This window comes from Brassica napus, chromosome A2 (assembly GCF_020379485.1).
Source record: "Brassica napus cultivar Da-Ae chromosome A2, Da-Ae, whole genome shotgun sequence".
NCBI lineage: Eukaryota > Viridiplantae > Streptophyta > Magnoliopsida > Brassicales > Brassicaceae > Brassica > Brassica napus.
Window position 1 is genome coordinate 25,664,326 of NC_063435.1, and position 17,984 is coordinate 25,682,309.

At 33.6% G+C, this 17,984-nt stretch overlaps 1 protein-coding gene and 1 long non-coding RNA gene across 2 annotated transcripts; one reads left to right on the forward strand and one right to left on the reverse strand.

Moving 5' to 3' along the window:
* Nucleotides 1-17: 17 nt before the first annotated feature.
* On the reverse strand, nt 18-16,719 carry LOC106371138. The gene is made up of 9 exons (XR_002659320.2): nt 13,478-16,719; nt 13,005-13,034; nt 10,796-10,954; nt 10,601-10,724; nt 10,345-10,465; nt 9,947-10,217; nt 953-1,038; nt 476-576; nt 18-355 (listed from the first exon to the last, which is right to left on the reverse strand). It is a non-coding gene; the product is annotated as an uncharacterized LOC106371138 (long non-coding RNA).
* Nucleotides 3,852-9,586, forward strand: LOC125580510. Its single transcript, XM_048745032.1, has 6 exons — nt 3,852-5,175; nt 5,259-6,205; nt 6,294-6,905; nt 6,999-7,664; nt 7,775-8,845; nt 8,937-9,586. Exons 1-6 carry the CDS (start codon nt 4,790-4,792, stop codon nt 9,509-9,511), a joined length of 4,257 nt encoding a protein of 1,418 aa, XP_048600989.1. The 5' UTR covers nt 3,852-4,789; the 3' UTR covers nt 9,512-9,586.
* Nucleotides 16,720-17,984: the final 1,265 nt, after the last annotated feature.

Genomic DNA, 17,984 nt, shown 5'->3' on the forward strand with positions numbered 1-17,984 from the left:
GTAACTGAATCTACTACTATTAAGTACTACTATTAACTAGAAAATCTTGCCAATATTTACAGTATTCACCAAGTTTTCCTCAAAACCTAAACAACTCTCCCCATCGCCACTTCCTTATATAAATAACGACGCTTCTTCCTAAACAAACTCATACCGTCAAACAAACAAATGGCTTCTAAAAAGCAAATCAAAACAGCGATTGTTTCTAATGAACAAGCCATCCCCATCAACAACTTGAAGCCAGTGCACACCGCTAAGATGGTTCATGCGAAGGTTCTACATTCTTGGAAACAAAACATTCAACTAGGGGGAGAAACCATGGAATTCGTCTTGGTTGATGAGAATGTAAGCAATCCTAAATTTTTCATTCAAGTTTTTATTAGAATGTTATTATTCTAAATGATGTTAATATTCTAAATGTATTTGGAACATGTACAAGGGGCATAAAATTCATGCAACCTGCAAAAAAACTTACATTGAGAGTAAAGGAAGCCTTCTTCCGGTTGGAGCATGGCGCTACATCCGAAATTTCCATGTTAGGCCTGCAGGAGGAGCTTATCGCACAACAAACCATGCCTACAAGATTGTATTTAATCCAAATACAAACGTTACTCGGTCAAATTTCATGAATGATGAGTTGTATCTTAATTTGGTCGATTTCCAGTTAATTTTATCTGGCACACTTGATGAAAAGCTCTTAATTGGTAAATATATAAGCTATAGATTTCTAAAATATTTTTTTGTGCTTGCTATTACTAATATCTTTTGCAATGTTTTTTTAAACAGATGTGCTTGGTCAAGTTTTGGATTGTGGTGATGTCGAAACCATTCAGTGTTCTGGGGGTTACCAGCGTAAAAAACTGGAATTCATCCTAAGAGACATCAAGTAAGTTTGCTGTCACATGAAAAACTATTCATGTGATTATTTTGGTTGAATAATATTACAACTAACCTCGCTTTTTGACTGGCGCCACCCTATAGTGATTCAAGAATACCATGCTGCATTTGGGGAAACTTAACCGATATTCTCCATTCTGCCTGCAACCAAGACGATGGAATGGTTACATTGCTTTTGAGGTTTGCTAAACTTGGAAAGTTTAGAGGTACATATTTAGCTTAAACAAAATATATATAGTCTAAATAAGACTGTCTTACATATACACTGCTGGATTATTAAAATGACAGGAGAACTACAAATCTCTAATTCCTTTGATGCCTCTCGAATGATCATTAACCCGGAAATACCAGAGGCTGAAGCATTTAAAGATATGTAAGGCCATAATCCATTGCTTATTTTTCAGTAGTTATTTGCCTATCATACTGATTATTTGGGAAAATTTTCATGGTTATCAGCGACAATGGGGATGACACAACTCTAATTACATTTGAAAGTAATGAGGAGAGTCAAGAGGACAACAACAAGCAAGTAAATCATCCAGGCAAGCGAGGACAGCGTGATAAGTGGTTGATATTCCCCTCTAAGACCATCCAAGAAATGATAGCGTCAACTCAAGTAAGCATTCACCAGATGTTTATCTTACACCGTGTATCTCGTGTGAGTGGTTAACTATTTCTTTTTTTAAATTGTTTAGGTTGATAAATGTTTAGTCACTTGCACAGTCTATGCAATTGATATGGATTGGTCCTGGTATTACTTTGGTTGTGATGCATGCCAAAAAAGGGTGATCAAAACCGGAACCAACATTAAGGTAGTAAAAGGAACTGAAATAACCACTCATATTTGGTGGTGTGAGACATGCAACGACACTGTGTTCAAAGTTTCACCAAGGTATGATTGTGCAAATTTAAGAAAAAACATGCATACGTAACAACTTAGAGTGATGTTTAGCAGTTAAAAGTGTAACTTATGTCTGTCTAATCTATAGGTTTTGGCTTCATTTGATGGTCAAAGATGATACTGGTGTGTCAAAAATAATGATTCTGGACAAGGTGGCTAATGGGATTGTTCCGGAATCTCCTCTCAAATTGTTGAATGGAAGCTGGGATGAGGTATTTTTAAATCAAATATGGCAATTAATTTGCGTCATCTTACTGACAATAGAACACTAAATCTATGCAATCAATTTGGCAGCTTGAAGACCCAAGCTTAATACCAGATGCTATTACTGATTTGATTGGAAAAAGTTTCACATTTGGAGTCTATGTTGAGAAGGATAATGTATCTTATGGTGCTGAGATATTCAAAGTTGGAAAAGTCTACAAAGACAGAATGATTTGCTTAACTGGTGGAATCACATCCAGTCACTCTGAAAAGCCGTTGACAATTACAAGCGGTGATGAGGTATTTTGTCTAATCTATTGTGATATTAAGTTTTTTTTTTTTTTTAGAGTTTCTGTCTTAACATGACTATCAATGTAATTTTTTACAGGGTTCAGTTTATTTCACTGATAGTCAAGAACTTAACGACTCCGTGACCACACCATCCAGTAAGAGAAAAGAAGATGATTCTATTTCTCTGCCTGACATCAGTTCAACATCAAAGAAACCATGCTTAATGACAGTAAAAATTGAGAAGGCGGAAGAGGCTGCTAAGAAACGTGGCTAATTTGGAAGAAGACTGCTTTGATGTTTTCCTGCATTTTGGTTTTTGTTTTTCCTATTTACGTTGTTGGGTTTTTGCTTCTTCCGAAACTTATGTTTGATTTGTGCTTTTTTTCAATAAGTCTATTTAGACTAATGCATTGTTAAGTTTTCTTTTATTTCTGTTTTTTTCCTATCAAAACAAAATAACCTGCTTAACTGATAGTTCGTTTCTTATAAGCAAGTCCTGGAAACAAAATAATCTATTTACTTGTATAGATTATTATCCACACCATCCAGTAAGAGAAAAAAAGACAAGCATATTTCTCTCCCTGACATCAATTAAACATCCAAGGAACCATGCACAATGACAATCAAAATTAACAAGGTGGAAGAGGATACTAAGAAACGTTAAAGTTGGAAGAAGACATCTCCTATCGTTTTGACCTTTTAAAATTTATGTTATTCTATTTATTAAGACTTCATTATACAATAAAATGTTTTGACCCTATTCTTTTAATACTAATCAAATGTAACTATAGCAAGTGTAATATTTTGAACCTATTCTTTTAAGACTAATCAAATATTTTATTAGATACTGCAAGATTTAGTTGTCGTTAGAATGTATATTCTGACCATATTCTTTAAGACTACTCAACAATTTGATTAGATACCAATATATTTAGTTGGAGCTTTTTGTTTCTATATTTTTTGGCAAAATCGAGACTTAAAAACCTACACAAAAGAACTGATGAACGCGATTGCTAATTACGTTTAGAATTTCAATGACGCAGAAAAACGAAGAGGTCCCTCCAGGATCACATAGTTTGCTATCATCCCAACAGAGAAAAAGAAAGAGAAGAGCAGACAACAATGAATCCGAGAATACACAGCCGTGTGGTGAAGCTTCGAACAACATTACTTCTGTGCCTCTTAGGAAAGCTTTTACGAGGGTTCTAAATGATATCTCCAATATTCCTACTAATTTGCGATCCTCGACAGTTTCTATTGGGACAAACCCTGCTAATGGTTTAGACCTTCCACAAAACATCAATTTTTTTAAATAAATTTTGAAGCTTAACCTCACTACTGCTAAATTATGTGTTTTTCCTTTCAGATAGTGGAAATGTAAAGGATCAGAATGCTTTAGCAAAAAGATTAAAGAGCAATTCATATAAGTTTATGTGTAAGTGTACCTAACTCCAGAACATTTTTTTAGTTGTTTGTAATAGTTTTGAATGACCCAATGTTATGTTTATGGAAACAGCACAATCAAGCAATCAAACTACTGTCAGCAACAGTGTTGGAGGATCTAACAACAATAAAGCAACTCTTAAGAGAAAGAGATCTACAAGCATAGATGTCACTGAACATACACCATCTTCTTATTCCAGTAAGAAAAAATGTTCCAAACCAGGTGTTCTAGCTGATATTACCAACACCTTGCCTTCAATGCTTGGCACACCTTCTACAAGTGGTTCATGTATCTCCAAGATATCTACTAAGGGTATATACTGTAAATCCGAAATTTTGATTTTGATTTGATTTCTCAGAGTTTGTTCTTTTTTTCTAACGTCTGTTGGCTCAATCACATAAAGGGAAAGGTAAGGTTGTTGCTGAAGATAACAAGTTAAAGAGTAATACTAGAACCAAGAGGTGTAGAAAAACATTGGAACAACAATTTGACGGTTGTGTAGTTGATTATTCGTCATGTGAGGATGATGAGGACCAAGCATTCCAATATGACTATGAAGGTATAAACGTTTTAATGGTACCCCTAAGTTCCACTGATTATATATTTCTAAATATGTGGATATAAACCAATTATATTAAAACAACTTTTTTTTGTCTACAGAAGAATCTGAATTATACAAAGAACAAGTTTATGATTGCAGTAGCGAAGAAAGTGACACAAGTAACAATGAAACCATAAACTGCAACCCTATATCTAAAGATTCAGATGCCAATCAAAGATCACCCGATGTCTTATCAAAAGAAGGGAAACAGGAAATTAATACACAGCGTACTTCTTCCTGTGCCAAGATGGTGAAGAGAACTTCGTCGTCTGCTCAGATGATGAAACCTACTTCTTCTAGAAAATCTCGTGGTAATCAGTTCTTTTTATCAAGATAGTCAAATTATTCATTTACCATTTTGTTACATTCAGCTCGTGATTTTATTCTTTTAAATACAGGTTACATTGATGACGGTGATCCAACTTACAAATGTGAACATTGTGGGGCTATAATGTGGTATGGTGAAAGGATCAACAACAAAAAACATACACGCAAACCTAAATTTGCTCTTTGTTGTGGTCAAGGACAAGTTCAGCTTCCGTTGTTAAAAGATTCACCAGCTATATTGAAACAATTACTCCATGGCAGTGATGAACAGAGTAGATATTTTCGTGACAATATCCGAGCTATAAATATGGTTTTCTCATTTACATCGCTTGGGGGAAAATTCGATCACTCAGCTCCAAAAGGCTCTGGCCCAAAAATGATTGTACTTCAAGGAGAAAACTATCATTTAATGGGTAGTTTGAAGCCTCCAGCAGGAGACCCTGCTAAGTTTGGGCAACTATATATTGTAGACACAGAAAATGAAGTTGCCAACCGTGCTTCTATAATTGGGTATTCTGGTTTCTCCTAATTTATATATATTTGGAATTCATAAGATTGTGTGTATATTAAGAACTCTGCTTTTGTTTTTGCAGAAGGTACAAAAAATCCGCAGAAAAAGCTAAAAAGGAGTCTATTCGGAATCAAGTTATCCAGTCTTTAATGACAATGCTTAACGAGGTCAATCCATATGTCCATCAGTTTAGATCAGCAAAAGATAGATTTGAGACTAATCCCCTGGAAACATTCCATATGCGCATTATTAGCAGTCGTGCAAAAGATGGAAGGACATATGACACTCCTACAGCATCTGAGGTTGCTGCATTAATTCCAGGAGATTTCAATTTGGACATGGATAAAAGAGATATTGTTTTGCAAGAGAAACAAACTGGCTGGCTAAAGCGGATAAGTGAGATTCACCCTTCTTACTTGGCACTTCAATATCCTCTGATATTTACTTATGGTGAAGATGGGTTCAGACTTGGGATTAAAAAGAAAGAGACAGAGGCTACAGCTAAACTAAAGAGGCAGACTATTAGTATGAGGCAGTGGTATGCATTCCGTCTACAGGAAAGAGAGAATGAGTGTCATACACTACTGCATTCAAAGCGATTGTTTCAGCAATTTTTGGTCGATTCTTATACTTCCATAGAGTCTAACAGGCTGTGTTATCTACGGATGAACCAAAAAAGCCTTAGATCGGATAGCTATGACTCTATACAACAGTCAGGAAACGCAGGAAAAGAAGATATGCATGACCAAGGAAGTCGATTTTTGCTACCAGCCTCATTCACAGGAGGACCAAGATACATGAAGAACAACTATCTTGATGCAATGGCTATATGCAAATATTTTGGGTTTCCTGATTTGTTTATAACATTCACCTGCAATCCGAAATGGCCAGAAATCACCAGATATCTACAACAGCGCCGCCTCACTGCTGATGATAGACCCGATATTATTGGAAGGATTTTCAAAATCAAGCTTGATTCTCTCATGATTGATTTAACAGACAAAGAGCTTCTAGGGAAGACCGTCTCTTGTGAGTTATTATGTGTTTAGCTGTTCTTTTATCTATTAACGTTTTCTTAAACTGTAACTAATTTATCTCTTCCATTTCTCAATTTCAGCAATGTACACTGTGGAGTGGCAGAAACGTGGCCTACCTCATGCTCATATTCTCTTATTCATGCATCCTAATTCCAAATTTCCAACCACTGATGACATTGACAAGGTTATCTCTGCTGAAATTCCAGATAAAGACAAAGAGCCAGAGCTTTATGATATTATCAAAGATATGATGATTCATGGTCCTTGTGGAGCTGTAAACATGAAATCACCATGCATGGAAAATGGTTTGTGTTCTAAATTGTATCCCAAGGCTTATGCAGATGTAACTACAGTCAACAAAGAAGGGTTTCCTGTTTATAGAAGACGAGAACAGACAAATAGATTTGTTGAGAAAAACGGCTTCAAGTGTGACAACAGATATGTGATACCATACAACAAGGAATTGTCTCTTCGTTTTCGAGCTCACATCAATGTGGAATGGTGCAATCAATCAGGTTCTATAAAATACTTATTCAAGTATATTAACAAAGGCCAGGATCGTGCCACTATTGTTGTTGAGCCCCCTGATAAAGAAGCACCAGACCAGAACACTTCAACAAATGGAGAGTTGAATGAAAAGAAAAAAAATGAAATCAAGGACTTCTTCAACTGCAGGTATTTTTTCTACACAAATGAAGGTTTATTATCGATTTTGAAAAACTAATGCGTCATTTCCTTTGAATGAAACTGGTGTTGATATTGATCCTTATCTCTGTGTTATCTACCATTTTTCAGATATGTCTCAGCCTGTGAAGGTGGTTGGAGGATTTTTACGTTTCCTATTCACTATAGATCAACACCCGTTGAGAGATTACAGTTTCATCTACCAGGAAAACAAATCATTATCTTCAAAGATGATGACACGTATGAAAAAGTTACCAGCAGGAAGCTTATTGAAAACACTATGTTTTTGGGCTGGTTTGAATTGAACAAGGTCAGTGCAGTAGCTCGGACTCTGACTTTAGCTGAAATTCCAACAAGGTTTTGTTGGAATAAGAAAGAAAAAAAGTTTCATGATAGGAAGAAAGGATTCAGTATTGGGAGAATCAACTATGCCCCACGTGACATTGAAGAAGCGTTCTACATGCGTGTATTGCTTAACATTGTGAGAGGTCCAACGTGTTATGACGACATTAAAACGTTTCAAGAGGTTCTTCATCCTTCATACAAGGAGACATGTTTTGCAAGGGGACTGTTAGAAGATGATCAGGAATATATAGACGATCTCGTGAGAGCAAGTTTCACTGGTTCTGCATGTTATATGCGTCAAGCTTTTGTTATCATGCTCATGTCTAATACTTTGTCAAAACCAGAAGTCGTTTGGGAACATACTTGGGAGTTCCTTTCTGAAGACATTGAGCATACGAGAAGAAAGCTATTACATAGACCAGGTACAATACTGGTTCCTCGATTTGCTTAATATTTTATATTTTCTCTCAAGGTGTTTAGGGAATATAGTATGAATTGTTAGTAGCTGATGTTTTTTTTTTGTTTTATGAAGATCTTTGCTTGAGTGATGCGGAAAAAAAACAATATGCGCTTACAGAGATTGAGAAGCTTCTAAAGAGTAATGGAACATCTTTGGAGAAGTTCAAAAAGATGCCTAAACCACTACCAGATATAGTTAATAATAACGTTTTGATCATGGACGAGCTCAGTTACGACCGGCAGGAATTAGAAGCTGATCTTCAGCGTGACACTCCAAAACTTACGGATGAGCAAAAGAAGATTTTTGATGAAATTACTGATGCTGTTATTACGAAAAAAGGAGGCGTCTTTTTTGTCTATGGATTTGGTGGTACAGGCAAAACTTTCTTATGGAGATTGCTTTCTGCAGCAGTACGTGTCAGGGGCGAAGTATGTCTGAATGTTGCCTCAAGTGGTATAGCTTCCCTATTGCTACAGGGAGGAAGGACTGCACATTCTCGATTTGGAATTCCTATAAATCCAGATGAATTCTCCACTTGCTCACTTACAAAAGGAACTGATAAAGCAGAGCTGGTAAAAGCAGCGTCCCTTATAATTTGGGATGAAGCTCCAATGATGAGTAAACACTGTTTTGAATCATTGGATAGGAGTATGTTAGACATTGTTGGAGACAATGATAAGAGACCTTTTGGTGGCAAAGTTGTCGTATTTGGTGGAGACTTTAGACAAGTATTGCCTGTCATTCATGGAGCTGGAAGGGCTGAGATCGTTATGGCTGCTCTTAATTCATCTTATCTTTGGAAGCATGTAAAAGTTTTGCAATTAACCAAGAATATGCGGCTACTGTCAAATAATCTATCTACTGAAGAGGCAAAAGAATTGCAAGGGTTTTCACAATGGATATTAGACATTGGAGATGGAAAGATTGGTGATGGAAATGATGGGGAAGCTCTTATCGACATTCCAGAAGAGTTCTTAATTCTTGATGCTGATGATCCAGTGGAAGCTATAAGCGCAGCAGTATATGGAGATGCTACTTCTTTACACCAGAAGGACCCAAAGTTTTTTCAAGAGAGAGCTATACTGTGTCCTACTAACGAGGATGTGAACATTATTAATCAACATATGCTGGATAAGCTTGATGGTTACTTACGATTCCTTGAACTTTACATGAATTATTTTGTTAGATGTTTGGTTTTTGGTCACTAGAGTAACACTTTACTGTTTTAATGCAGGAGAGGAAAGAATATACTTAAGGTCTGATTCTATCGACGCTTCTGATAAGTTTTCTGTTAATGACCAAGCTCTCACTCCAGATTTCTTAAACAGAATTAAAGCATCAGGATTGCCAAATCATATTCTGCGACTGAAAGTTGGTTGTCCAGTGATGTTGCTAAGAAACATAGATCCTACTGGGGGATTGATGAATGGAACGCGTCTTCAGATTACAGAAATGTATGACTTCATGATAAAGGCCAAAGTTATTACAGGGGAAAAGGTTGGCCGAACTGTGTTAATTCCTAGGCTTTCAATAACTCCTTCAGATAAAAAGATGCCATTCAAGATGAGGAGGAGACAACTGCCTATTGGTGTGGCATTTGCTATTACCATCAACAAAAGTCAAGGCCAAACTTTGTCTGAAGTTGGTATTTATCTACCAAGGCCTGTTTTCTCTCATGGACAACTATATGTGGCTGTTTCCAGAGTCACTTCTAAGAAAGGCTTGAAGATATTGATTGTTGACAGCGAAGGCAAACCTCAACGTCAAACAAAAAATGTGGTCTTTAGAGAGATTTTTGACAATCTATGATTTCAGACTATTTGTTTTGTCTTTTATAACTTTGTTGGAACGTGGATTTATATACAGTTTATGGTTCTATGTTTAGCTACCATTTTATATAAATAAGTCTCTCTTATAATATTATTCGAACTTTTGGAAAAGTTCGATACATGCAGAGATTAAAATATTTTTGCTTTGTGATGAGGAACGATGATTTTGATGAGCCTCTAGAAAGCCCCAGGAACAAACAAAGAATGTTTCAAGCTATATGTGTTGTATAAGACAACATCTACAAGAGAATTTGAACTTTAGTAAAAGTTCTTAAGGAATACGGTAATAAATATATTTTCCACTATTTCAAATAATAACAAACAAATCAATCAAACTCCGGTTTCCATCCTAACTACCGATAATCACATCCAATCCTAAATTCTAGAACATTATAAATGAGGAATATTAACTTACTGATTAAATGCACTGAAGAAAGTTATCTTAATAGTCGCTGTCATCAATTTGCTTCTTAATTTCCATTTGGATGTACCATGTAATACGCATATTTTCCTGTCAAAAGAACATAATATAACAGTAAGTTACTATATATTTAAATTCTGGTAAAGTATAAAAAGATACTTATCTTTTTGGGTGGTAGTATTGGTTCATGTTCAATCCCTTCCTATCTGCAAGCCGAATCACACTATCAATATTCCTTACTCATTCAACCACCTAGAAACTGCAACTAAAGCAAATCACTTAATATTGAGTTACTTATTGTCTAATACAAAGCAATCACATACCATTAAGAAATTTTAGATAAGGGGGTTATAAGAATTATCAGGCTTTTTTATCTTCTTAGCATTACTAACCTTTCTTTGTAAGACGCAAGTGTAATGCTACACTTTTAATAAACTTATTTCTTCAGCTAATTGTATCACCACGGAGCAGCACCACCATTACATCTGAACTCAGATTATATGTCTGATTTAACTGCAAAAAACAACAAGAAAACATGGCGATGGTAACCATATATTATCCTAAATGACTTTCTAAAATTTAATCAAAAGCTTCTGTGAAATCAGAGAGTTTATCAAATATTATATGAAAAGCTTTGATAATGGTTACCTTTGTTCGCTTCTTCAGATGTGTTAAAGTCCCCAACATTTGATACGGTTGATCTTCTTCTGTGACATAATTTCAGATCTAAGAAACTCTTCATCTGTGAAAACTAAACCTTTTACATAAGGATCTGTGACAAAAAAAAAAAAAACTTCAACTCTTCGTAAGAGAAATCAAAACAAACTGATTACTAATAAATACCTTTCGATTTCTTATTTCTGAAGTTGTCTTTCTCAAATATATGTTGTATAACTTTGAATAGCACCATCAATTTCAATCTGATTGTTCGTCGGCCAAGAAGAGACGACCGTTTCTAGATCTCTCCTTTTTTTTTCCCTTTCCTTTTCTATTTTTTTTTAACTTGGAAATTAATAAACGGTTACTTTTGATAAGTGGCCGAATAGTCAATGGTTAGATTTAAAAGGCCCAATTCGTTTAAAATGAACTTAATTGAACTTATAACAAATTGAAATTAGAAATTGAACTTAATTAAAAAATTTCAAGGCCCAATTCGTTTAAATGGTTAGAATAATAACAAACTGAACTTAATTAAAAATTAATTTTATCTATATTATTTCGTTAATTCAATAATTATTTCATTAATTCAAGAAACTATATATTTAAAATCAGAATTTAATAAATATTCTATAATTTTAAAAATGCATAAAATAAAAAATTTGTAATTAATTATAAAATTAATCATAGAAGACTTATTAATTTTGATGTAATAGCATTATTTTAGTTTGACCAACAACACATAAAAAACACATTTTAAAATAATTTATAAAGTGCATATATGTAATTTTTTTAAATGGACAATCCCGCGCTTTGAAAGCCCGGGTCAAAATCTAGTAATAGAATAAAGTAGTACTATAACTGGACAAGGTCTTGCTACATATTTCGAGGTACGGTTATAACTGGATAATGTTTTTTTTTTACTAAAACTGGATAATGTTAGTATTTAATAAAGTGATCTTATATATAGAGCCCAAATAGTTACTGGCTTACTGCTCGTCTGTTACGGTTGGAATACAACAACAACAAACGTACGTTATTTGCTTTTGCTACATTCTGTATAACTACAGTCAGCAAGTACAAATGTGAAGTTTTGTTATGTGCGAATATCATGAGAATTGTTTTTACACAATCTGGACATATAATATTGTAGTTATATAGTTTAACCTAATTTTTCCTACTTTGGTCAAGATTAATGTGTATTACTATTTACTAAATATGCACCTATTTGATCACTGTTATTATAAGCGATACATCAGTTTCCCGGATATAATAAGCATCTTGTTGACAAGAAAAACTCTTATAAAATAATCCAACACTGGTTCCTCCATTATTTGCTTTGATTTCTTGTATGATGATGAATTGATGATCTATATATTTCGTGTTTCAAATCCATCCAAATCTTCCATTCAAAAAGTAATATGTATTAGGTCTACATACATCTTTGTAGGATCGTAAATCCTAACATGTAAATCTTATTGTATAAGAGATAATAAGATATATTATGCGATCAAAGATTATGTTGTTATATTCATCATTGAATCTTTGCATTATATACTGGTGAGAGCTTGCTATCAAAACAAATATTATGTGATCCCTTATATATTAAATTAGGGAGAAACATTGTAATAAATGCGTTCACACTAAATGGATACATGTCACGTGTAGAAGCATTGTAATAAAATTGAATAATTTGTCCAGCTTATTCGTAAACAATAAAAATAACGTAAAGAAAAACCAATAATGTGAATTTTATATTAAAAAAACGTAAAGTACATAGTGTGAACATATTTATGTAGAGTTTTAACAGAAAAATTCTTTACATGTAACATGTGTCCATGTCCGTTACTCTACGAAGCAAATCAAATACTAAAATGCAATATCCGTAAAAAAAGAGCAAATAAAAAATATCAATATTTATAGGAACGGATTATCCAATTTGATTGTTATATGCATATATATACATATCTTTAAAGAATTATATATAAGTTATATATTATAGTTTACATCAATTTTACAATATTTTTGTTTTTAAATAATTTCATTTTAAGAATTTTATTTTTAATACCTAATAAAATAAATTTAATACATAAAAATATTGTAAAACTTATATAAACTTTAATATATATAACTTATATATATAATTCTTTAAATATATGTATATATATATGTAAATAACAGATCGAATTGGATATTCGTCCCTAAAAATACTGGTATTAGTAATTTGCTTTCTTTTTACAGGATATTACATATTAGTATTTGATTTACTTGGTAGAGTTACGGATATCCAGATTTTTCAGTTCAAATCAAAGCGGATAACGAATTGAATCAAAATTTATGAATATTTTTTCCAACTTTATTCATAAACAAGAAAAATAATATATATAAAATTTACCTTTCGATTCGTTATCCATTTTGATTCAAACTGAAAAATCCACATAGTGTGAGTTTTATTAGAATTATGCATATGAGTTTTATATTAAAAAAATGTAAAATACATAGTCTGAACACATTTATTTAGAGTTTGACTGAGAGATTTTCTACATGGGACACGTCAGCATACTCCTTTTCATATAACATTTTTACATGTTATACATGAAATTGCACCTAATATCTGCATTCATATAGACTGTCCATCACTTTCTATTGCTTTTAATTAGGCTTATTTGCATTATCATTTAATATGGTTCCGATCTTGTGTGTAGATATGCAACATGATATGACAAACAAAAAAACGGCAATAGTACATAAGCGACGAAATAAGATCATGATCACGAAAATTCACAACAATTCAATTCTCTAAGGTTTCCGCTTTCGCCAAACCTAGATTCTAAGTCACAAATATTTTTTTTTGTAAACACAGCTTACCTCATAGCTACGAGAAACAGATGGAACTCGTTACATGGGGAATTTATTTTCGTCAATTCGACAAGTATATGAGAAACTTTGAAGAACACGTTCTATGAGAAGAAGAAAGTATTCGTGTTTCGTTTTCCTTGAGATTCTTTAGCGGGATGAGTGTTTAACAAATCTCGGGATGAGTGTTTAACAAATCTCCCAATCATCATTATATAACCACCAAACGATAAGTTCTATTCAATCGTGTAGAGTCCACATCACAGGAGAAAAGGAGATAGATATGAAATAACTTCAAACTTGACTAGGTTAGCTGTTCTTCTTTTACTTTTAGGAAACAAACCTTTTCAAAGATTAGGTTCATGAGTCACGTTATATCTATTTGATCGTTAACTTAATTTATACAATTAGGTATATATGTTTCCGTATTATGGGTGGAATATTTTAAACTTCCTTTTAGAGTAACTTATATTGAGACACTTTTAATTTTTAATTTTGTTTTTTATCGTAATTTTAATTGTTAGTTTAGTTGTAACCAATACAGAATGATAAATATATATGCAGAGTCGTCTCTTCTTTTTACAGTAAGTAAATATTAAGAGATAATATATTGTATTTAAGTAATATTTATTATCCCACTATATAAAAGGGCTTAATTTTGAGGCTTCTTAGGGGTGCCACCTAGGCAAAATATTCCCAACCAATCATTCTGCCATGTCACTGGCAGATTGGGCTTGAAATTAAAAAAAAATAGTCACCTTCGCAGCCCATTTGACTCATTTTGCAGCCCAATCCCGAACCTCACTTGAAACCGTGTTGGTCGCAGCCCATTAAACCTATCGCGCAGCCCAATCCAAAGCTCTTGATACAGTTCATATATAATGAGGCACTTTTGCTTCTCCTAAAGTTATCCACGTGTCTATATTTTAAATAGTGTGGGTTTCACCAGAAAGATAAAGTCGAACTTAAATAAATCTGTTAACTGATATGTGGATATATTCGTTAAGTCTTTCGCCTATATCTTTAGATTTAAGGCTGAAGCCAAGCCCATGAAACAAATCCCCGTAGTGGCCCAAATAAGTTTTGATGTCGTCTGATATTCTCTTTAGTGAGATCTAGGGTTCTTTTACTCCTCCAATTTCCTTCAAAACCATGAACTCCTTACACGAACTCTTTATCTTCCCCAATCTCTACATCTCCCCCTATTTACTCAGACCATCAATAATGATTATGTAACACGTTTCCGAACCGATATGACCATCCTCGCTATATAAAGTTATATTGCTGAGACTCCAAACGCTCACCATGATTAGCAGTTCAGTGACAACTGTCAAACCCATAATATAAGAACAAAATTATGGACCAAGGGATGACTTGGCTTTTGCTTTCTTATCTACCATCTCAAAGGGGAACCCAATACCACGAAACGGTCGTGGAAAAAGTTGCTCAATCAGTGCAAGGAGCGCTAAAGGTAAAAAAACATGTGCTTCTTGAGTTTTGGCTTAGTTGTGAACATTGTTGATCTTCATGTTTTATGTTTTGATTGTTTACATGATTGAAGTTTTTTTTACGGGCTGGGCGTATAAATTGAGAAACAGAATCTTCTCTTTGGAAACTTTGTAAATTTGTGTTTCTCCAATCCGACACTTCACTCCGGTACAACAGATGCGTTCCTCCGAACGTCAGTAGTCAGGTATTAATGGTAATCATGTCTCATATCTAAAAGAACACCATAATTTAAATACACGTTCACAGCTAACCTACTCTCTTTCCAGGTTCCGTTGAACTGGCTGTTGACGACGACAACGAAGTGCCACGTTTTGTGGTCTTTGACAGGGAGATCAGCAAGAAAGATGCAAACATTCTGGCTCTTGCGGAGGCTTGTTTTTGCTCTAACACATTACATTAAAATTATTAAAATTGTTACGATTTCTCTGACCCTCGAATCATATATATAATTGTAACAATCATATAAAATTGTTACAGATGAGAGGTGATGAAGGACCGGAGCTACCAAACTGCATTGAACTGCTAAGTGGCAAGGAATCGTTTTTCACCATCTCTGCAGTCACTGAGATATCTTCTTTGGCACTCAGCCAGAGGTGGGTAATCTAAGTTCTTAATAATTTTTTCCGTTCAGATCTTAAATAACATACATGTACAATTGTGTCTCAGAGTAGCAGCAGCAGCCAAGCTCCAGTCGTGGATGTCCAAGCTGGACAAGCAACATCATCTGCCAGCAACACGGTTGATGCGGCGAAAAGAGCAATGGGAGTTGATGAAGCAAAACTGCCCAGCTTTGAAGACGAGCCAAATAGTCCAAACGCCCCCTGAGTGATAGTTTCAAGACCGAATTGTCATCTCCACTTATAGCTATCGTGTCATTTGAAATAAATATTTTCTTATGTATTCCCTACTTTGATCTTTGGTTGTGTCTTGAAATATCTTCAAACCATCTCCCACCGGGAAAAGAGTTACTTGGATTTTAAATAAATAGAACGTCTGAAAAATAAGCATGTTCTAACTTAGTGTATCAATACATGTTCACATAGCAACACGATGCTATTGTCGACATTGTTTCAACGTAGAAAATGTTTACAGACTCATGTCAGGTTATTTTAGAGAATACGTCTAATTGGACAAATTGGAGATAATTTGTTTAATTTAAATTGTGTAAATACAATAGTTAGTTGTACTCAAAATTTTAAGGTCCAGTTTAATGGATCGTATCATCAAACTAAATCATGAGTTTTTTATCCAATAACAGATTAATGGATGCCCCAAATGCATTTTTACAGGACTTGCAGTAGGGAAAAAGCAATCTCTCACCCTCGCTTCAAACTAAGAGAAATAGCATCTGGTTTGTTTATGGGTTCCAAAAACGACCACTTATGCTCCGATCAGCTTCTTCTCAAGTTTCTTTTTTCTCAAACAGTTTTTTTTTCAAAGTATGCGTTATCGCCTCTTAAACCTCTGGCTAAAAAAAACAAACAAATTAAAGCTTCCAAAAAGCCTACTCATACAATAGACATCCACTATGAATAATATACCATCTCCTAACTAATGTTTCTAACTTCACTTATCATCTCTTACGTATACTTTTTTTGAACGACCATCTCCTCAATTCCTTATTCTTTTCTTATAGAAACTTTGTTTTTTTTCAACAACCATATCTTCTAACACAAAATACAAGTTTAAGACCAACTATCCCGCGCTTGCGCGGGGCCACGCTCCTAGTAATATATAACATTCGAACAGGATATAGAATACTTGATTTTATGTTCTTTTTTTACATCAAATACTTACTTGAGTTTTATGTATAACATGTTTTCTTTTACTAAGTATATAATATTTTTTACTGTTAGTATATTGTTAGAAAATCTTCATTGTAAATATCTCACCAAATATTTTATAAGTACAAAGGAAAAAATAGTAGGAAAAAATTATGAGAGAGTGAAGAAAAGTTTTTGAATAAGAATAATTTTGTTTAAAAACTTTTGAAAGTTCTATAAGGTGTTAGAGCAATCATTTGAAGGTTTTGGAGGTGTTTGCAACTATTTTGGGGGTAAAAGAGAGTAAAATATGACTTTGGACAATTTTAGTGAAGTTGGGGATTCACCCAAGTGTCGGAACAGACAGGGGGTCAGAGTGGCCGTCGTATACCAAGTGTTCTCGTAGCTAGTCAGATATTAATTGTCTTCCTTCAGGCGAGGGTCTAATTAATATATGAGTCGTTCTTGGGTTCACTCCCTAGGGTGAACCTCTAGGTTCACCAACCAATAAGATTTCATTATTTTAAATTTGATATCTTTTAAAAAAGAAACAAAATATTCTCAAATTATATTATGTTTTTAAAATAAAAAAAGATAATAGTTACAGAAAAAGAATTAAAAAAAAAATATTTTTAATGTTCTCAACAAAACACTAAACCCTAAATCCTAATCCCTAAACCCTAAATCCTAAACCCTAAACCCTTGGATAAATCCTAAACCCTTGAGTAAATCCTAAACCCTTGGGTAAACCCTAAACCCTTGGATAAACTCTAAATAAAAAAACACTAAAACACTAAACCCTAAACGCTTGAATGTTTTAGTGTATAGTGATTTTGATTTAGAGTTTTGGATTTATCCTATAGTTTAGGGTTTATCCAAGGGTTTAGAGTTTAGGATTAAGGGTTTAGGGATTAGAATTTAGGGTTTAGGGTTTAATGTTATGCTGACGACGTAAAATATTTTTTTTGTAATTATTACTTTTTAATTTTAAAAACATAATATAATTTGACAATATTTTGTTTCTTTTTTTAAAAGATATCGAATATAAAATAAAACAATTCTATTGGTTGGTGAACCTAAGAATAAGTCTTAATATATATATATATATATATATATATATATATATTTAGTTGGTAATTAAAAATATATATATTTAGCTAATATATTTATACTAGCTAATTTGCTAATCATTTTATAAATAGTTATTGTTAAATAATTTAATCGTTATAAACTATAACGTGAAAATT